The 21,917-nt window shown below is 45.9% G+C and overlaps 2 protein-coding genes across 9 annotated transcripts in view; both read right to left on the reverse strand.

Annotated features, from left to right (window-relative positions):
• PRRC2B (proline rich coiled-coil 2B) overlaps window positions 1-488 on the reverse strand; it is a 45,177-nt gene extending 44,689 nt beyond the window's left edge. For 3 of the 6 annotated variants that reach the window (XM_060683910.2, XM_060683907.2, XM_060683905.2), the window contains exon 1: window positions 175-488. The gene's annotated coding sequence lies outside the window, so the exon portion shown is untranslated. The remainder of the gene's footprint in view (window positions 1-174) is intronic. The other 3 variants (XM_087879578.1, XM_060683909.2, XM_060683906.2) reach the window with 1 other exon arrangement.
• A 6,273-nt stretch (window positions 489-6,761) lies between these two features.
• Window positions 6,762-21,898, reverse strand: PLPP7 (phospholipid phosphatase 7 (inactive)). Of its 3 annotated transcripts, none has more exons than XM_034427111.3 (3): window positions 21,562-21,898; window positions 15,095-15,563; window positions 6,762-9,496 (listed from the first exon to the last, which is right to left on the reverse strand). In XM_034427111.3, exons 1-3 carry the CDS (start codon window positions 21,658-21,660, stop codon window positions 9,132-9,134), a joined length of 933 nt encoding a protein of 310 aa, XP_034283002.1. In that variant the 5' UTR covers window positions 21,661-21,898; the 3' UTR covers window positions 6,762-9,131. The 3 variants fall into 3 exon arrangements, with proteins under 3 accessions (XP_034283002.1, XP_034283003.1, XP_087735706.1); XM_034427112.3 differs by lacking the exon at window positions 21,562-21,898 and adding an exon at window positions 19,625-19,763; XM_087879580.1 differs by lacking the exon at window positions 21,562-21,898 and adding an exon at window positions 15,741-15,796.
• Window positions 21,899-21,917: the final 19 nt, after the last annotated feature.

Below are 21,917 nucleotides of genomic sequence, written 5' to 3' on the forward strand. Positions count from 1 at the left end.
TTTTTGCAATGGGGAGAGGGGGGGGGGTGCAAAAGCTGAGGCGAGGATGCTTTGCTTTTGCACTGGGGCTGGGAGGGAGGCCAGAGAGAGGCAGGCCTCCATCTTACGACCGGCCGCCTCTCCTCCGTCCCCCGGCGGAGCCCCCCAGCGCCGCGGCCGCCCCCCGATGCCCACCTGTGGTGCTTGTGGGGAGCCCGGTGCTTGTGGGGAGCCGGGGGTCGGGCGGGCGGGGCGCCTGGGGGCGGCGGATGGCGGCGGATGGCGCGGCGGCAGCGGAGCTCGGCGCGGCTTGTGCTGCTGCTGCTGCCTCTTCGGCGTCTCCTCGACTGGCCCTCCGCCTCTCGCCGCTCGCCGCCGCCTCCCTCCTCCTCCGCCTCCGCCTCCTCAGCAAGGCCTACCAGACCCCGGGCTGGAGTGAGCAGCTCAGCCCGACGCGGACGGGCCGGCGGAAGGGGACAGCGGCGCCTGCAGGGCCCGCCGGGGAGAGCAAGGGGGAAGGTGGGGAGGGAAAGAAGGAAGGGAGGAGGAGAAGAGAAGGAAGGAAGGAAGGAAGGAAGGTCAGGAAGGGGAAAAGGAAGGAAGGAAGGAAGGTCAGGAAGGAAGAAGGAAAGAAGATAAGGAAAAAAGTTGAAAATGAGAAGAAAGGAAGGAAAAAAGATGAAAATGAGAAAGAAGGAAGGGAAAAAGGAGGGAAGGAAGGAAGGTCAGGAAGGAAGAAGGAAAGAAGATAAGGAAAAAAGTTGAAAATGAGAAGAAAGGAAGGGAAAAAGGGAAAAAGGAGGGAGGAGGGAGGAGAAGAAGAGAAGGAAGGAAGGTCGGGAACGGAGAAGGAAAGAAGATGAAAAAATATGAAAATGAGAAAGAAGGAAGGGGGAAAAAAGAGAAAGGGGAGGAGGGAAGAGAAGAAGAGAAGGAAGGAAGGTCAGGAAGAGAGAAAGGAAAGAAGATAAGAAAAAAGTTGAAAATGAGAAGAAAGGAAGGGAAAAAAGGAGGGAGGAGGGAGGAGAAGAAGAGAAGGAAGGAAGGTCGGGAAGGGAGAAGGAAAGAAGATGAAAAAATATGAAAATGAGAAAGAAGGAAGGGGGAAAAAAGAGAAAGGGGAGGAGGGAAGAGAAGAAGAGAAGGAAGGAAGGTCAGGAAGAGAGAAAGGAAAGAAGATAAGAAAAAAGTTGAAAATGAGAAGAAAGGAAGGGAAAAAAGGAGGGAGGAGGGAGGAGAAGAAGAGAAGGAAGGAAGGTCGGGAAGGGAGAAGGAAAGAAGATGAAAAAATATGAAAATGAGAAAGAAGGAAGGGGGAAAAAAGAGAAAGGGGAGGAGGGAAGAGAAGAAGAGAAGGAAGGAAGGTCAGGAAGAGAGAAAGGAAAGAAGAAGGAAAAAAGATGAAAATGAGAAGGGAGGGTAAAAGAAGAGAAAAAAGAGAACGGAGGAAAGGAGGGAGGAGAAGAAGAGGAGGAAGGAAGGTCAGGAAGGAAGATAAGGAAAGAAGATGTAAATGAGAAAGGAAGGGAAAAAGAAAGGAGGGAAAAGAGGGAGGGAAGAGGAAAGGAGGGAGGGAGGTAAATGAGGAAGGAGAGGAAGAGAAAGGAAGGAAAAAGGAAAAGGAAAAATTAGAAGGGAGGGAAAGAAAGAAAGGAAAGAGAGAGAAAGAAGGAAGGAAGGAAAAAATGAGAAAGGGACAGAAGGATGGTGAGAAGGAAAGAAGGGAGGAAGGGAAAAGGAAGGAAGGAAGGAAAGAAGACCAAGAATTAGAGAGGAAGGAAAATGAGAAAGGAAGGTAGGAAGGCAAGGAAGAGAGAATGAAGGAAAAAATGTAGAAAAATGGGAAGGAAAGAAAGAAGGAAGGAAAGGAAAAAGAAAAGGAAGAAAAGAAGGGAGGGAAAATACGGAAGATACCGATCCTTAGAATGAAGGAGAGTATTCCTCTCCTGAAATTGACCAGCCGTAATGGAACTGACTAGAATGGGCCAAATGAATTTTTGATTACAGAATTGCTTGATATAAAAGAGGGGGGGGGGAAGGTTAATGACTCCAGCTTTCTGCATTCAAACATAGTTTAGCCAATAAACTATGGTTTAATAACCCCAGCCTGGATTTTCTTTTCTACATGTACACACCGTCCGTGATGCAAGAATCTTGCTTTGCGCAAACAGCGGATCCTGGAAACGGGGGACCGGATCCTTCATCTTGACGCTCGGAATTAGTTCATACTACGCACCTTCTCCCAGCCCGTTACTATGAATGCCATGTTCTCCAGAGATTTATGTATCTCCAAGGCAACCCATCAAACTCAGGAGAACAAATAATACCTAACATTTTGTGCAAACAGGTAGAAGAGTGAACAAGGGGAGATGCGCGCCAGAAAAACAATTTTAAAAAATGTGTATTTTTATATGCGGTAGGTGCGTGTAGGTCATATTTGTTAATATTTGTACATTGCCCAGAGAGGATCTTTACGAGATAGGCAGCTATATAATTTTGATAAATAATAAATAAATACTTTTAACGATATGGCATTTGAGCAATCTTTAAATAGTGTGCATATTACATATCTTAACAATATTGAGTTTGAATAATATTTAAAAAATAGGTATAGTACATACTTTAACAATCGCAGAATTTCAAAAATATTTTAAATAGTGTGCATTACCTTAACAATACACAGTTTAAATGTTAAGTCTGTCATGCACTCTTTAACAATATACAATTTAAATATATAAAGAGTACATACGTACAATATGCTTTAACAATCCATAACTAATATTGCGTGTGTACGTCATTCTTCCACCGTCTATTTAAATTAATATGTGCATTCATTTAAAAGCTTCCAAGCAGCAGAAGAAAAATAGTAGGATAATCGGGTATCTCCACAAGATGGAGTCCTTGGAAAGCCGAAGAGCCAATATTAAGGCCAAATGACCAAGGAAATAATTGTCCAACGGCTGGATTTAGAATGCAAAGTTTATATGAAAGAATCATAGGATAATAGGGTTTGGAAGGGACCTCGGAGGTCTTCTAGTCCAACCCCCTGCTTAGGCAGGTAACCCTACACCACTTCAGACAAATGGTTGTCCAATCTCTTCTTAAACGCTTCCAGTGTTGGAGCATTTACAACTTCTAAGAAATTTCTCCTTAGTCCTAAATTGCTTCTCTCCTTGATTAGTTTCCACCCATTGCTTCTTAATTTTTCCCCAATTCTTCTCTTGGTTAGACAAACTTAGTTTACTTAACTATCATATTATTTAGCGTCCAGACCACTTACCTTTGTTACTGGTTCGGAACTGTGAGTGCTTGCTTTGTTTGCACGTGGCACTTCTGCGTCCGTCATGACGTCCGGGCGAATGGACGGAGCCTCCCACCGCCGCCACTACTGGTAGAAACTCACCACTGCTCCAGACCCTTTATTATCTTTGTTGCTGTTCTCTGCACACTTTCTAAGATCCTAGCATCTTTTGTGCATCATGGAGACTGGAACTAGGCACACGATTCCAAGTGTGGCCTCACCGGTGGGTTACCTGATGTTGAAATTATCCCTCTTTTGATGCAACGCAAGAGTACGCCTCCAGTGTTGGTTCAGAATAACAATGTATATACCGTATTTTTCGGACTATAAGACGCACCGGTGTATAAGACACACCAGGATTTTGAAGAGGTAAGCAAGAAAAAAAAAAGATTTTGCCCTCCCCGGGCCCCAGGAGCACTCTGCAGGCCTCCCAAACCCTCTGCGCATCCTGTTTTCGTGAAAAACATGCCCATTTTTTGCAAAAACGGGACGTGCGGGACGGGGCTTCGGGAGGCCAAAAATGGCTGTATTCGGTGTATAAGACGCACCAACATTTCCACCCTCTTTTTGGGGGGGGGGAAGTGTGTCTTATACTCCAAAAAATACGGTATATATATAGAGAGAGAGAATAACAGGATTGGAAGGGACTTTGTTGGTGAAGTCGGAGAAACTATACCGCCGTGATGGCGAACCTATGGGCACCCATGCCCGAAGTTGCACACGGAGCCATGTTGCCTGGCATGTGCGGTGGCGTCCGTTCCTCTTTCGGGTTTCTGTCACGCATGTGCACGTGCCGATCAGCTGGCCTTTGAGCGTGCGGCACAGCTGGAAACCAGAAGTGCTGGCCTTCCGTTTTCTGGTGTGAGCATGCGCGCCAGTCAGCTGATCGGTGCATTCTCATGCGTGGCAGTAACCGGAAGACTTCCTTGCCAGCACGCCTGGGTGTGCTGGAACCCAGAAGTACCTTATGTGTGCCATCGCTGGACTATACCATATTCCTCTTTTATCTTCCTCTCTGTAGAAAGTTTCTTGGTTGTCTCCGGCGAGCTCTTTCCCGTCACCGTAATTTCTCAGAGGCTTCCAAAATACAATTCCAATTTTGTGCTGATTCAGGCAGAGAATTTTCCTTGCTCAGCTGGCTGGAAACGTCTCCACTTTTGCCAACTGCTTCCTGCTTAATCGGCAGCTGAAGAAAACCACCATCTCAAACCGCTTCACCCAACGTTTTTTTTTTCCCGGCCAGCTTGGCATCTGTGCTGGCCAGAAAGGACACTGGTCAAGGAGGTTGACAACACTGCAGGAGGAGCTGGCATCTCGATTTCTGATGCTTGCAGTTGCTATCCGTCCTCATACGTTAGTCCTCAACTTACGACTGACACTGAACAGCAGACGTCTGTTGCTAAGCAAGACAGGACACTGATCAAGGAGGTTGACAGCACTGCAGGAGGAACTGGCTACCTCGATTTCTGCTGCTTGCAGTTCCTATCCATCCTCTGTACATTAGTCCTCGACTTACAAACCGCAGACATTTGTTGCTAAGCGAGACAGTTGTTGAGTGAGCTTTGCCCCCATTTTACAACCTTCCTTGCCGCAGATGTTAAAGAGAATCACTGCAGTTGTTCAGTTAGTCACACCGTCGTTAGAGGAATCCGGCTTTCCCCTCTTGTCAGAAGGTCGCGAAAGCAGATCCCCTGACCCCCGGGACACTGCAGCCGTCATAAATATTAGTCGATTGACAAGCATCCGGATTTTGATCAGGTGACCAAGGGGATGCTGCAACGGTTACAAGTGTGAAAACCGGTCATAACTTGAGTCACTTTTTTCAGTGCCGTTGTCCCCTTGGAATGGTCCTTCTTTCTCTTTCCTATTTTGGTAACCCCAAAATCTTGCCAAATAATTTGGCGAGGTGCTGCCCTCAAAAAACTCCGTACCTTGGAGATGACTAGCACGCCTGAGCTTTGCAAAGGCAGCTTCACAATTCCTTCGGAGCCCATCCGGCTTAAAATTAAAAGGCATCCAATATCTTTTTTTTTTCCCCTTCCAAAGCACTGCAATTGCTTCTCTGGTGCCTGAATTTTCTTTCCTTTGAAAGAAAGATCAAGAAATGTTACACGGAGTCTTTTAATGGGATGCTGGTTGTTTTAAATCAAATTATGCAGGGGATGTTGTCACAGTCGCTTTTCAACTCAGCGGTGTGCTGCCTATCCAGGCTAATGTCTGGATAGGAAGAAAAAAACATGGAGTGCTAATTAAAGTATTAAAACCCAACCATCCAAAAGCTCATTAAACGAGAATGCATTAGTAAGAAGTAAAGCACAGCGTCTATCAAGGTTTTGGTTTCAGCCGGAAGACGGTTGCCAAAGCAACATTCAACCCTGTAGTCTGAATTCCCAGCTTGAACTGGTCAGCCGCTGTCCAAGGTGCTACTTCCTTGGACACGGAGTTGATCTTGCCTTGTTTTCCAAAACTAGGATTAAACTCTCACTTGGGGATCACGGGTGGGAAACTTCCCGAACGCCGATGGACTAAAACTCCCAGAGTTTGGGGGAGTTATGTTTCACCGATGATCATATTAATGTGATGATGGTGATGATGAAGATGATGTCATCCGTTCATTCGTGTCCAACTTTTAGCAATTCTGTAGGCCTGGTCTCTCCATATCTTCTGACCTTACACTACTTCTTTCAGTTGTTGCTTTCCTCTTTGACCGCTAACTCTTCCCAACATAATTGCTTTCTCCAGTGAATTCCCACGGATGGCATGGCCAACGTAAGTGAGTTAGAGTTTTGTGATTTTTGCCTTCTAGTGAGATGTCTGGTGTTCATCTTTACTGTCCAAGGAATTTCAGCAACATCTAAAAGAATCACGTCCTTGGCTTCATCTTGAAAGAGATTTTGGTTTTTAAGATGCTTGTTAGAAGACAGATTTGTGAAATAGTTTACAGAAAGAGCCAGATCTACCCCATGTTTTGCTGAGCACGCAAGACTTCAAAAGTTTGCAAAAGAATCAAGGGGACCTTCATGCACAAATACATTAAGAAAAAAGAGGTGTTCGTTGCATGGTGATTTAAGTCATCTAGAGTTTGTGGAATCATGGAATCATACGGCTGGAAGGGACTTTGGAGGTCTTCTAGTCCAACCTTAAGGAGACCTCCATTTTTTTTTCTTGAAAGCCTCCAACGATGGAGCACCCACAGCTATAGGAGGCAAGTTGCCCCATTAATCATTCTCACCAACAGGAAATATTTCTTACTTCTAAGTTGTGTCTCTCTTTATTAAGCTTCCACCTATTGCTTCTTGCCCTGCCTTCAATTCCTTGAGATTCCAGCTTTTCCAAATTTTGGGATCATAATCTTCCCATTCTTCGCCAACGTATTTTGAAAATCCGAAAACTTAAGTCTGCCTCAGCGGTTAACGTTCAAATCAAATGAAATCCAATCTCAAATCAAAACTCAGGTCAAATCTCAAAATCAAATCCAAAGCCAAGTCAACTCAAAGCTTTATTAAGATCATAAACCAGCATAACCAGTTCACATTTAGTGTGGAGAGCTTAGGGCTCTCCCAGTTAAGTGGCTGGAGGGCTAGGCTGAGGCAATACAAGCCCCAAGGCAATTCAATTCAATTTGATTTAATTACATTACCTTCATTCAATTTGCCGAGGATATTTCCACCGCCCCCTCCCAAAACCCGGCGACCACAGAGAATTCAGATGCTCTTAGATGGATCTTTGAAACTCATCAGCTCTGAGGATAAAAGAATTATAACGGAGAGTTATCCTTCCATCTGCAACGGTTGCTATGGAGACGGGAGCAAAATTCTTCCCTTTTGGAGGCGGTTGTGTGGACCCACTGATGATGGGGGGGGGTTGCCTCTCCGTGGGGCTTCAATCTTGGGAAAAGCACCACCAGTCGTTTTGGTTGCCCCAAAAACATTTGTCTGAGCTCTTTTACTGAATATCAGAAAGAACGAAAAAGACCAAACTTATCAGACCCTGTATTACAAGTTAAATTCCAGCCCCATCAAGTGAGAAAGACTCCAACGATATTAGAAAATCCTTCTTCTTCTCGATCATCCAATGTAGTGGATGGAGAAAACAGCCCTATATACCTATAAGTTGTCCTTTCATTGGTCTACTTTACTCTCTTAAAAGTCAAGTCATTGTTTCGTTCACCCCAATTTTAGCCTCGCACTTTCTCTGTGAGGTTGGGGGCGGTTGGCTTCCCCCACAACTATGGTTTAAATAAGCAAGTCAGAGAGGCCTCATTTGCATAAATTTTGCCCTGCATGAACTAGAAAAAACATTTTATTTGCTTCAATGAATCCTACGTCAAGGCTCCTTCAACCAATATCACCACATAAGCCACAGCTTTGACTCATCCTTTGATGGTAAAGTCAGGTTTACAATTTCAAGACTTAGCTTGGCTTCCATTATGCCACCTCAGCCATTGTTGTTCTGGTTTATGGCTCACCATGACCTGACCACCAATGGTGCAACAAACCACATTTAAATACGTGGGAGATCAAGTTATTACTCTAAGCTCAGACTTCTCTCTAAGTCAAGGTCCTTCAACCATGGCAATGACCAGGGAGATGATCTTCATCTCCCAGAGTTCCACAGTCAGCCTAGACATTGTTGAGAATTCTGGGAGTTGAAGTCCACCTTGAAGTTGCCAAGACTGGGAAACATTGCTGCAAATCATACGTTTGTGGGTTTGATTCCACTTCTGCACAATAGGTGAATCCAGGTTTACATCGGAGGATCCACTGGGTGGGAACTTGGCTACTGGCTTGTAAATTTGAGAGCTAAGGATGCTTTGAACTGGATTACGATTTCCGCCTTAGTCCACCGCCTTACCCCGGCTCGCTTAATGGTTCCTGAATTTTGCTTGGCTAAGAAATTGGCAATAAAACAAGGAAAAAATGTCTAAGAGATACAGAATGCTCCTGTGTCATTGTCAATAATTTATAAGGCATGGTGTTAGTTTTTCCCCATGGTACATTGTCCAAATGCATTAATTTCAACTTCCAGAATTCATCACCTGGAAGCTGAAATCCACCTTTCTGGAGGAGGGGGGGAGGGTCCTTGAGTTCCCAGAATTCTCAGTGTTGACCAGATGCTGGTGGGGAATTCTGGGAGCTGAAGTCCACCCTAGTTGAAGATGCCCTTCCTCTCCCGCAGTTCTCTCATTCTGACTAGAGAATTCTGGAACCTGAAGTCCACAAGTATGGAGGTTGCACTTCATCTCCCACAATTCTTAGCAAGTGACCATACGGACTAGGGAATTCTGGAAACTGACGTTCATACATCTGGATGATGTCCAAGTTGGGAAAGTAGGCAGAGAAGCTGGGATGTCCAAGAACAAGAGTCTCAACAAAACCGGTGGACACCTCAACTTAGGCAAGGAAGTTCATCCTGTATTTCTCAACCGTTATTAAATTCTACGATTGTCTCCAGATTAAAAAGCAAGAGCTATGAGATGTCTCAACAGCCAGATAGCAAGAGAAAGCAATGTTATTATCCTTGATCCTTGGATTTGCTTTCTGGTTGGAATCATGGGGGGGAAAAACAGCCAAATATCAATCAATCAATCAATCAAAAATCAATTTCAAAGATTCTCAGATGAGGTTGCTACATGAGACAGAACGGTCTCTTCAGCTTCGTGAGGTTTAGATCCATCGCTTATTAGAAGAACAAACTTCTAGGAAGAACTTGGAAGAACTTCTAGAAGAACTCTTAGAAGAACAAACTTCATGGTTCTTTTGCAGAACATCTCCCTTTCGGAGAGATCTCTTGCCTTGTCCGTGTCCTCAAACAGAAAATGAAAGGATGCTGATGAGGACATCACTCCACTTCACCACATAGAAATCAACATCTGGCACGTGTTGGAGGACATCCAGAGAATCTCCACCAATCGGAACTGGATGTAACCAAAGACAAACCCGGAGAAGACGTCGGTGACATGGTGGCGTCCCACCATGATTCGGGAGAGTCCCACTAAGAAAGCCCAGAGGATAAGAAGAATACGGAGTGGGACTGCTAGAACAAGGTGGTTGAGGAAGAACTTGGACACCATAGCAGCCCGGCTGGCGTGACCAGCAGGGAAGGCGTAGACATCCATCGTCAGATAGTCCAAAATGCCTGGGCTGACATCATAAGGACCTTTCCGCTTTGCCATTTTCTGTAACCCGGCTACAATGATGATGTCCAGGAGCAGAGCTGTAGGATGGAAGAGAAAGAAAGAGAAGGAAGGAAGGAAGGAAGGAAGGAAGGAAGGAAGGAAGGAAGGAAGGAAGGAAGAAGTGGGAGGAAGGAAGGAAGGAAGGGAGGGAGGAAGGAAGGAAGGAAGAAGTGGGAGGAAGGGAGGGAGGGAGGGAGGGAGAAAAAGAAAGAAGTGGGAGGGAGGGAGGAAGAGGTGGGAGGGAGGAAAGAAGGAAGGAAGGAAGGAAGGAAGGAAGAAAGAAAGAAGTGGGAGGAAGGAAGGGAGGAAGAAACAAACAAACAAACAAACAAACAAAGAAGAGGGAGGAAGGAAGGAAGGAAGAAGTGGGAGGAATGAAGGAAGGAAGAAGTGGAAGGAAGGCAGGACGGGAGGGAGGGAGAAAGAAAGAAAAGAAAGAAAGAAAAAGAAAGAAAGAAGTGGGAGGGAGGGAGGAAGCAAGCAAGCAAAAAGTGAGAGGAAGAAAGGAAGGAAAGAAGGATAGAGAGAAAAAGGGTAGGAACAACAAGTTAATAATTATATACAATTTAGTAAATATACATTTCTTAATTAAATAAATACAACCTGTGTTTTTCCTAATGCAATGAAGGGATTGGCTTCAACTCACCCAACCAGTGTTCACATCTAAGACATGACTAGAACTCACCGTCTCCTGGTGTTTGGCCCAAAGTCACCCAGCTGGCTTTCATGACTAAATCGGGACTATAACTCACCATTTCCGAGTTTCCAGTCTGGTGCCTTAAACACAAGACCATACTGCCACCCAAAAAAAATTGACTAAAATTTTGGGAGTCAGGGAGGTGAAGCGATAGAAGAAGAAAGCTGATTTATGAACGCACACTGCAGAAAACATTATTCTGGGTCAGTCGAAGTGAAGACATCAACCTCTCTTGCCCAAAACTGGAGTTGTGAGTTACGCCACAAACTGGCCAGGGATTCTCCCTCCCTCCTAAGGGCCATGTCCTTGGGGGGAAAAAACACTGTTTGTGTATCTGAACCAGATACTTTAGTGTGGCTTCTGCCCAGTTTTCAGGAACATTCGTCCAGACAAACGTGTGCCAAGGAAAGATCATGTTGCAAATAAGTTGGTTTCCCGCAGAGCATTCTCAGCTCAAATCCAATTTGGGAATTACTGGGAGCCCAGAATAGCCTCCTCGGGATTCACACTATAGTTCCCTTTGCATCATCTTTGAGAGAGAGAACCCTCGAAGAAGGAGGGGCCCCAAGCAGAACTCTTGGGAAATTCACAAAGTTGTCTTTATTTATTGTTTCTTTGGCAACCTTCAGAAGGTGTTTATGCATGCATGTCTTCAGGTGGTTGTTTTATCAAGTGAACCATTTATAATCCTTACCAAATCTCTATCATCCATCCATCCATCCATCCATCCATGTCTCTCTGTAATCTCCATCTATCTCTTTAATCTATATTCATCCATTTTCCCCAAATATCTATCTCTCTAATCTCTATCCATCCATCCGTCTGATCACTCTCTTTCTCTAATCTCCATCCATCCATCCATCCATCCATCCATCCATCCATCCATCCATCCACTCTAATATCTATCTATCTATCTATCTATCTATCTATCTATCTATCTATCTATCTATCTATCTATCTATGTCTTTCTAACCATCCACCTATCATCCATCCATCCATCCATCAGTCCATCTCTCTCTGTAATCTCCATTTATCTCTCTAATCTGTATTCATACATTTTTCCCTAATATCTGTCTCTAATCTTTATCCGTCCATCATCCCTCTGATCACTCTCTTTCTCTAGTCTCCATCCATCCATCCATTCATCCATCCATCCATCCACTCTTTCTAATATCTATGTCTGTCCATCTGTCTGTCTGTCTATCTACCTACCTACCTACCTATCATCTATCTATCATCTATCTATCTATCTATCTATCTATCTATCTATCTATCTATCTTTACATAATCTCTTTCTATCATTTTGAAGGTTTCAACAATAGTAAGAACTAGTACAAACCAAAGTACAACGAAAAAAGAAGAAGCTAAAACAAAAACAAAAAAGGAGAAGAAAAGTAGAAAAGAGAAGGCATAAAAAAAGATAGAAAGAAGTATCTCCCGCTTTGCCCAAAAGGTCTCGGTGACTGACTAGGTGGCTCAGTGGCTAAGACAATGAGCAGTTCGGCAGTTTGAATCCTTAGTACAGGTCTCCTGCTGGACTAGATGACCTTGAAGGTCCCTTCTGTTACTGTCTAAAGGGCTTTCCAATCATTGATAAACGTGGATTGTGCTGTTTCTGTAACCGGATCCGTCCGTGTAGCCGTTTCAGCAAGTTTTGTCGCCTTCCATGGGAGGTATTGTCAAATCGTTCCATCTTTCTCCATAGGTAATTTTGTGGCAGTTATCATCAGTGGTGAAATCCAATTTTTTTACTACAGTTCTGTGGGCGTGGCTTGGTGGGTGTGGTATATCTTGGTGGGCGTGGCAGGAGAAGGATACTGCAAAATCCTCATTCCTTCCCCACTCCTGGGGGAAGGATATTGCAAAACCTCCATTCCCTCCCCACTCTGGGGCCAGCCAGAGGTGGTATTTGCTGGTTCTCCGAACTGCTCAAAATTTCCGCTACCGGTTCTCCAGAACCTGTCAGAACCTGCTGGATTTCACCCCTGGTTATCACATATATATAAAAGCAACAGCCTTCACTGGATGTGTGTGTGTTTTTTTCAGAAGGCTGTTATAAATACAAACGGAACCCAAGCAGAATTCTTTGCAAAACAGGAAACGCTCCGGTCGTTTAAAGCGAGATATGAACCACATCGCACATCTGGTTGGGGGGAAAATTCTCAAACTTTAAACATTGCGCTTAGTTAGAAAAGCTTTAGTGAGTCGCCTCCCATTGCAAAAATTGTTGCAACCTCTAACCTTCATGAATCTCTCGCTTATCTTGCTTTAAGATAGGAAGAGTGAGTCAAAGGCCTTCTTACACATTGCTCAAAGACACAATCACACACACACACGTCTGCTTCGTTGCTAGAACAGGCTGAGTCTTGAAATATTCATAAGCGAGGCCGCCTTGCTAGTGGAGAATGTTTATTTTTTGAGCAACCTGGCTTCCAATCTTGCAACAAAAATCCCCTCTTCCACGTCCTTCGAGGCCTTGGATTGTCTTCAGGAAACATCTTGAATATGCCCTGTTTTTTTTTTTTTCTTCTTCCCCATCTTTCTGACCGTGTGTCGGTTTAGATTAGAGAGGCAACGCGCAAGAACGAAGTGCTCTCTCCCCTTGGTGTTTTCAAAACCTTTTCCCCACCAAAAGATTATCCATTTCTTCATCCTCGGGGTGGTAAAGGAGAAAATATGGAGACTTGGAAGATAAATAGAGAGGCAGTTTGGCCTAGGGGGTTAAGGCACCAAGCTAGAAACCAGGAGACGGTGAGTTCTAGTGCCGCCTTAGGCATGGATACCAGCTGGGTGACTTTGGGCCAACCACCAGGAGACGGTGAGTTTTAGTCCCGCCTTAGGCATGGATACCAGCTGGGTGACTTGCCAATCACCAGGAGACGGTGAGTTCTAGTCCTGTCTTCAGCATGAAAAATGGCTGGGAGACTTTGGGCCAATCACCAGGAGACGGTGAGTTCTAGTCCCACCTTGGGCATGGATACCAGCTGGGTGACTTTGAGCCAATCACTAGGAGACGGTGAGTTCTAGTCCTGTCTTCAGCATGAAAGACGGCTGGGAGACTTTGGGCCAATCACCAGGAGACGGTGAGTTCTAGTCCCATCTTAAGCAAGAAAGTTGGATGATGCTCTCTCTCTCTCAGGCCAACCTACCTCAACAGTTTGTTGTTGTGGGGGAAAATAGGAGAGGGAAGGTGCATCAGCTATGTCAGGCCCCTGGAGTTATTTGTAAAAACAATAAAGGCGGATACAAATAAATAAATAAAAATAATAGTTTCTCCAAGGGCCTCGCCAGGTTGATTGAATCACAGAGGTATGTTTTAAAATCTTCCCTTCTGGAAGGATCTGGAGAAAGCTAGATTCTCAGGCCTGATTTGTCCCACCATGGAAGAACTAACGTTCTGAGAAATTTATCTCCAGACAGGTGAACTTTCTCTTGTTTTTTATTTGGAGATAAATTTCTTTAAGAAATAAATTTCCTAGTATACTACCCCTGAAAACGGAGGTTCAACAGACTTATCTCAACAAAAAAAACAACTTTTCCTTAAACAAAAACAAATTTTCAGCATCCTGTGGCCGTGAACTGTGTTTAAACCAATATTTTCCCACCTGATTTGGAAGTTTGCTTCAATCTTTTGACAGCTGGGCCTACTTGCGGATGAAACCCTATGCTGAATTTATTTGGAAGTCCCAAATAAACATCAGACAGTGCTCCCTGAGAATTCATTACAATATGTAATACAATATGAATTTTTGCTTGCTTCTGGCTTTGCCAGGGGTCTCTGCTGCTAGAGTATTATCAAGTTTTCGGTTTGATTAGCACTGTACCCATTTCACAGATGAAGGACTGAGTTTGAAAATAACAATGCAGCCAGGGGTTAAGATGAGGAAGATAAAGGAGTTAAGAAAATAGGAAAAACAATGAGACTCATGGAATCTCATTGTATAGGATTAATTGTGTAGGAGAAACAGGGGAAACGAGATGATCAGATCCCATTTCGTAGCGTTAATTATGTAGGATAAAATAGGAAAACAACAAGATTATAGAATTTCGACCTACGGGATTGAGTAGGATAAATGGGAAAAACAGTGAGAATTGTGGAATTTCTTTGTATAGGATTATATAAAAAATAGAATAGAATAGAATAGAATTTTTTATTTGCCAATTGTGATTGGACACACAAGGAATTTGTCTTGGTGCATATGCTCTCAGTGTACATAAAATAAAAGATGTGGAGACTCTAGAAAGAGTGCAGAGAAGAGCCACAAAGATGATTAGGGGACTGGAGGATAAAACATACGAAGAACGGTTGCAGGAACTGGGCATGTCTCGTTTGATGAAAAGAAGGACTAGGGGAGACATGATAGCAGTCTTCCAATATCTCAAGGGCTGCCCCAAAGAAGAGGGAGTCAAGCTATTCTCCAAAGCCCCTGAGGGTAAAAAAATAATATAAATTAAATAATAAAAAAAAAAGAAGCAATGGGTAGAAACTAATCAAGGAGAGAAGCAACCTAGAACTAAGGAGAAATTTCCTGACAATTAGAACAATTAATCAGTGGAACTGCTTGCCACCAGAAGTTGCAAATGCTCCAACACTGGAAGTTTTTAAGAAGAGATTGGATAACCATTTGTCTGAAGTGGAGTAGGGTTTCTTGCCTAAGCAGGGGGTTGGACTAGAAGACCTCCAAGGTCCCTTCCAACTCTTGTTATTCTATTCTATTCTATTCTATTCTATTCTATTCTATTCTATTCTATTCTATTCTATTCTATTCTATTCAAAGTGAGTAGGACAAATAGGAAAAACAGGGAGAATTACGGAGATTTTCCCTTATAGGATTGGTTGACAGGATAAATAAGAAAACAGGGAGAAGGACGGAATCTGGGGATGTTGAGAGGAGAAAAAGGCAGAAGGTCCAAGGAAAGAGAAGCTCAAACCACTTACCCAAGAGGAGGTTGAGGAGAACTTCCTGGCCAGCTAAGGTGCTGCTTTTGACCAAACAGATGAGGGTGCCTCCGACCCAAGGGATACCGTGCCCGGTGATGCCAATGAGGTTGACCATGGAGCGGGCATTGCCCCAGGCCGCTGAGTTGCTGGCACAGACCCCCAGCCGCTTGGAGAGGGAGATGTCAATGGCCAGCAAGGAATTGTAGGCGATGCCTTTGAAAGAAGGGTTCAGTTGCATGCAGTCTTCTTCCGGCAGCAGCTGCTGAGACGGGCGCTGCTCCTTGGACCCCTCGCTCTGGGATGGGGCAGGGCCCCCTTGGCTGTTCAGCCTCCGGGGGAGACTCCGAGACTCCTGGGCATTTTTCAAAGGCTGGTTGAGGGAGAGGAATTCGGTCCGGTTCAAGACATTGTTTCTCTCCCGGGCCCTGGCTCGGTTGGAAACGGCTGGCATGGTGGCACGTTGTCTCTATAGGGGAGGGAAAAAAGGAAAAAAATTCGGCCGTGGAAGCCCTCCCCCTCCCCTCCCTTGCTTCTCTCCCGCTTAAGCCTCGGGGTACTCTTGGCATCCCCCTCCTCAAAAGTCATGAGGTTGGGAAGCTGCCCATAACTCTAAATATAGACGCCGCTGGAAGGGGAAACCCACCGATGGCCATAAACATTGGCTTTCCAAACCCACCAAGCTTGGAAAAAGAGGAGGGGAGGGAGGGAGGGAGAGAGGAGGAGGAGTGGGGAATCATTGACAGCTAAATTAGCCACTCTGGCACCTGAGAAAGGCCTGGGCATCCAATGGGTAGAAGCAGAAGGAGGGTGGAAAATCAACCTGAAGGTTTGGTTGCTTTTAGGTTGCTCTCTTCCCATTTTTTGGCTGTTTCTTCTGGGGCGGGGGAAGGGATGATAAAAAGGATGCAAACGCCACTCCGCCACTCCACCCCCTTTGCAACTTCCTACGCCCCTCGGTGCCTTTTGGGCTCCAGGGGCTGCAGATCCCATCCTCCCCGGCTGACAGGGCTGGGATAATGGGTTCTGGAGTCCAGGGGTGGGTGGGGGTTGGAGAGCAGCTGGCTGGGCTGGGGTAGGCAGCGAGGGATTCTTTTCTGAGCTGATGAAGGGCCGGAGAAGGGAAGAGAGGGTTTTGCAGCCGTTTATTATGTTTTTCCCCCCCTCTTTTGTTTGTTTGTTTTTTGTTTTGGAGTTCTTTCCATTGCAGCTTTTAAATTAAATATGAATGGAAAGTGGGGAGGGTTGATGGGAAAAATCTCGTCCGCTGGCTTTTGCTGTCAAGAAGCAGTTTTGTTAGTAAAGAAAGGGAAAAGATGGAGGGAAGGAAGGAAGGAAGGAAGGAAGGAAGGAAGGAAGGAAGGAAGGAAAAAGAGAAGAGGGGGAGGAAGGAAGGGAGGAATGAAAGAAGGAAAAGCAGAAGGAAGGAAGAAGAGGGGAGGGAGGAATGGAAAAAGGAAAAGAGGAAGAAAGGAAAGAAGGAAGAAAAAAGGAAGGAAGGGAGGCAGGGAGGAAGGAAGGAAGGAAAAGAAGAAGGAAGGAAGGAAGGAAGGAAGGAAGGAAGGAAGGAAGGAAGGAAGGAAGGAAAGGACTCTGTCACGCAGTATTATGATTTCAAGGTGCAGATACGAACTGATGACCCATTTGAACTGTTCACACATCGACTTCACCAGCTCAGGTCAATGCTGAGAAACGCATCTGCACAATTTATTCAAATATTGCAAAGAAGCGTTTTGTTTCCTTTTGTTCTATTTTGAGCTTGCACTGTGAAAACTCAATCTGCTGGCTTGGCTTTGTGGTCCGGTGCTTTGCATCAACCCAGGAAAAAGGGCTATTTTGGTAGGCAGGTGGACCGCTTGGATGAATATAGCTGAGAAAGGGTGTTTTTTATGGACTTGCCTGTTGATTTTTCATCCTGCACACCAAATGTACATCCCCCCCAGATTTCATCCCGACACTCAAGAGATCATCTGGGCTGAGAGAAAAACACAATTCCAGGATGAACCTCTGAACTCAAAACTGTTTGGATCTTTAAGTGTTGTGAGGTGCCATGAGTGAATAGAATAGAATAGAATAGAATAGAATAGAATAGAATAGAATAGAATAGAATAGAATAGAATAGAATAGAATAGAATATAGAAGAGAAGAGTAGAATAGAGTAGAATAGAGTAGAGTAGAGTAGAGTAGAGTAGAAGAGAAGAGAAGAGAATAGTAGAAGAGTAGAGTAGAATGTTATTCTATTCTATTCTATTCTATTCTATTCTATTCTATTCTATTCTATTCTATTCTATTCATGGAAGGGACCTTGGAGGTCTTCTAGTCCAACCCCCTGCTTACTCTATTATAGTGTTTGCATTGATTTTTATTTTAGGATGGCTTTAGGCTTAAGATTTTCTCTGCTCCCTCCTTCCCTCCCCCCCAAAAAAAGAACTTTCAAAAAAAGAAATCACACCCACACTAACCATGTTAAAGTCCTCGACTTAACTACCATCCATTTAGTGACTGTTCCATTCGCTTTTTTTTTCCAGGGCCGCTGGAACTTAGAACGGTCACTAAATGAATGGTTGTAAGTAGAAGACTATTGATAGTAAAAAAAAAAAAAGTGGAAAAACTGGGAGTTGAACCTGGAGATTTAGAAGCATGCTGAACATCGACTCAACTACGGCTTTCTGGTTGACATTTCCAAACCATCTCCAAGGACCGCCCCAGAGAAAGCTCGCTGCAGTAGTCCAGCCGAGACATTCCCCTGTCGGAAAAATCCGAGAGTGAGATTTAAGCATTTTTTTTTTTTTGCTTGGGGGCCCAAAACTCATTCTGCAATCCTATCTATAATAGGTCATTCTGCAAAGTTCGGAAACTCTTGGATGGATCTGGAAGTTTTTAGCAACGAAGGTGTAACGTGCCTCTTCTAGCATGGTTTGCTCGTTGTTGTTTCTACGCAGAGCCGGCTACAAACCGGGTTTGTCTGGCTGTCGCTCTTCTCAGTTCAGATTTCCAAGGTGGCGGAGACAGGCTGTCACCGCTGCGGCCCTGGGTCTATTTTGGTCCTGCAATCTGATCTCTTGGCCCAAATCTATTTTAGCACCTTGGACAATTCTCAGTATACAAAATTCCAGGCGGTCGAGAGTCCCCAACCAGTTCCTTTCAGACCCCTGAAACCAAGTTAGTTGGTAGAGTTGGAGGACAAAAGGGGTTGTGGGGGGGGAGAGGGAGGGCGGATTGTAAAAAACCAGATTCTAATTCCGTATTTTGGATTAGAGCTGTAATCTCCAAGCTGCCGTATATTACAAAAACGTAAAATAAAATCCTGTGCGGTTTGGGAGAAAAAAAAAAAACTATTTCAGAGATTGACCGTAGAGGCTTAAATCGTTTTTGACACAGATCACAGAAAGAAGTGACTCTCTCCTATCTCTGTAGACCTTTAGAAAACCTGCAAAAGGTTCTTTGGGGAAGGGAGGGAAAAATCCAAGATGTATGATATGTAGGAGGGCGTATGATAGGTAGAAATCCTGTTGTGCTGTATTCTTTTTCCTGTTTTACAATAATCTTTCTGTGGGTTTAGAGTGTAGGTTGCTTAAAGTTCTATCCCGCTAAAGAAGCCTATATGTTTAAATAGATGAGATAGATAGATAGATAGATAGATAGATAGATAGATAGATAGATACATAGATACATAGATAGTTAGATAGATAGATATGGATGGTAGGTAGGCAGGTAGGTAGGTAGGTGGGTGGGTGGATGGATGGATGGATGGTAGGTAGGTAGGTAGGTAGATAGGTAGGTAGGTGGATGGATGGATGGACGGACAGACAGACAGGCAGACAGACAGGCAGACAGAGAGACAGGAAGATGGATGGATGGATGGATGGATGGATATAAAGAGAGAGAGAGAGAGAGAGAGGAAGATGGATGGATGGATGGATGGATGGATGGACGGATGGACAGACAGACAGGAAGATGGATGGGTAGATAGACAGATAGAGAGAGGCAGGAGGATGGATGGATGGATGGGTAGATAGATAGATAGATAGATAGATAGATAGATAGATAGATAGATAGTTATAGATAGTAGATGGATGCATAGAGATCATAGATAAAATTAATACATAACTAGTTAGAGGGTAGATAGATACACACAGAGAGAGAATAGATAAATAGTGATGACAGACAGATAGAGAGATGATAGAGAGATGACAGAGAGAACCAACGAGAGAAGCAACCTAGAACTTAGCAGAAATGTCCTGACAGTGAGAACGATTAACCAGTGGAACTCTGGTTCAAGAAGAAACCATACAGCCATCTGTCTGAAATGGGATAGGCTCTCTCCTGCTTGAGCAGGGGGCTGGACTAGAAGACCTCCAAGGTCCCTTCCAACTCAGCAATTCTGTCATTCTGACTGGAAAGCAAAACCACCTGGCCTAAACCCAACCAGGGTAAGGATGGATGCACACCACACCGCCTGCTGCATTTGTGTGCGCAGAGGGTCTTGGGAATGCTCTGTAGCATCTTCACTGAGAGAGGCAGACTCACAGCTCTCGTCCCAGGACCAAGTCTCTCTGTCTCTCGGATGAGTCTTCTTATCTCAATCACAGGACAGCCTGGCTTCTGTGCTCCACACCAGCTTATCACCAAGATCCAGGACACCTTAAGCTACCATTCCAGGTCACTTCTGAATCGTGAGGGAGGAAAAAAAACAATCCTTTTAGCTTGTCTTGCTTTCTGCCAACAGTACATCAAGAGGTGGAACTGGGCCAAGGTCATGCAGCCAACTGGGGGACACTAGGACCCAGCCATCTCTTCGTCCCACACCAGCACCAGTCCGCCAGGCACCTAGGATCCGCAGTCACAAATCGGAGGGGGGGAAAAAAACACCCAACAACCACACAAAAGAGAACAAGGTTTTTTCTACAAGGGCGATGGAGGGGGACGCAAAAGCAGAATGGAAACTACAATACCCAGCATTCCTCAGACTTGGAAGGCACTGCCTGGCGCTTTCAAAAGTGCTGCAGTTTGGAGATGGGGGGGAGGGAGGGAGGGAGGGAGGGGGAGAGAGAAAGGGGGGGGTTGGCCGCCCTTCTGTTCGGGACTCCGCGTCAAGGCGCACAGCCCAGAGGGGGGCGCCGGGTTGGCGTTCAGGACGGACTGCACCTATCAAGTTGCCAAAGAGGATAAAACAACCTGCTCTCTGCGAGAGGCCCCGAAGTAGTCTAGAGATTGATAGATAGGCAGATAGATAGATGATTAACAGATTAACAGAGTTGGAAGAGACTTTGTAGGTCATCTAGTCCACCCCCTCGCCCAAACAGGAGACCCTACACCAGATAGATAGATAGATAGATAGATAGATAGATAGATAGATAGATAGATAGAGATAGATAGATAGATAGAGATAGATAGATAGATAGATATAGATAGATAGATAGATAGATAGATAGATAGATAGATAGATAGATAGATAGATACAGTAGATAGACAGACATAGATATAGATAGATAATTAGATAGTTAGTTAGACAGGCAGAGAGAGAGAGAGAGAGAGGCAGATAGACAGACAGACAGACAGATAGATATAGATAGATAATTAGTTAGTTAGTTAGTTAGTTAGTTAGTTAGTTAGTTAGTTAGGCAGGCAGGCAGGCAGGCAGGCAGGCAGGCAGGCAGGCAGAGATAGATAGATAAGAACAGAATAACAGAGTTGGAGGGGACCTTGAAGGATGGATGGATGATACATATTTTTTTTTTCTTTTGCAAAAGTTTGGTCGCCGGTGCAACCCATAAAGCCGGGAGCCCCGGACTCCTGCCTTTCACCCCCCCACCCCACTCGCCTCTTTGCCCGCGGGCAGGGAAGCGGGCGAGTCGTGCAAGCAGGGACGCAAAAGAGGTCAGACCCCAAAGCGCCGGCCCGATTCCCTGCTCCCGAAGCAAGAAGGGGCGAGGGTAAGGGGTGGGGGGGCAACCGGGCATCAGGATTGCGGCGCGCTCCTGCCTAGCGCGCGGCTGGGAAGAACGGGGGGCGCCACAACTACCACCCCCCCCGCCGCCTTTGCGCGGAAGGTGGCTGCGGATCCAAGGCAGCCGGAGCCAGGCGCGCGGGGCTGCTCCTTGGGGAAAGGCGAAGGGGGCATTCCTTCCTCTCCCCAGCGGGGGGGAGGGGTGGGGGTGGGGTAGCCAAAAGGTGGGGGCCGCCCTGCAGACGACCGGCTTGTCCGGGCATCTTCCTCCTCTCCAGCAGCCTTGCAAAACAGCGGAGAGTGGCGAAGGTCGGTGCGCACGCTTGCCAGAGCGAGGCAGTCCGGAGATCCCCGGAGCTGGAGGAGGAAGAGGAGGAGGAGGCTGCACGGGGCTGGATGAAGGGCAGCGGAGGGACGAGCCAGCCAAGCCAGGGAACTGCCCGCCCCGCGCCTCCGAAGACCCTCTCCGAGGCCGGCAGAGGCGGTCGCAAGGCGAGAAGAGGAGCAGAAGACGCACCGGCGCGCGGGTCCTCCTCGCTTCCTTGCGCCTGGCACCCCCGCCGCCGCCGCCGCCGGGGCTGGCCAGACGCTGCAAGGAAGGCGGCAGCGGGAGCATAGCAGGCGAGGCAAAGGCTGGGGCCAGCGAGGAAGAGGAGGCGAGGAAGAGCGCGGCGGCTGCGGCGTTGGCCGGCTGGGAAGGACGCGGAGACGCGCGCAGAGAGACGGAGGGCGAGGAGGAAGCGCCACCGGGGAGGGGGGCGCCCAAGAGGAGCCCCCTGCACGGCTGTTGGCCGCCGGGGCCGCCTCCCCCCCCCACACACACCTCTTTCAGGTGGGGGCCCCTCCGCGGGGGAGGGGGGGCGGAGAACGTGG

This window comes from Pantherophis guttatus, chromosome 16 (assembly GCF_059756535.1).
Source record: "Pantherophis guttatus breed Tessera chromosome 16, ASM5975653v1, whole genome shotgun sequence".
NCBI classification, from domain to species: Eukaryota; Metazoa; Chordata; class Lepidosauria; order Squamata; family Colubridae; genus Pantherophis; species Pantherophis guttatus.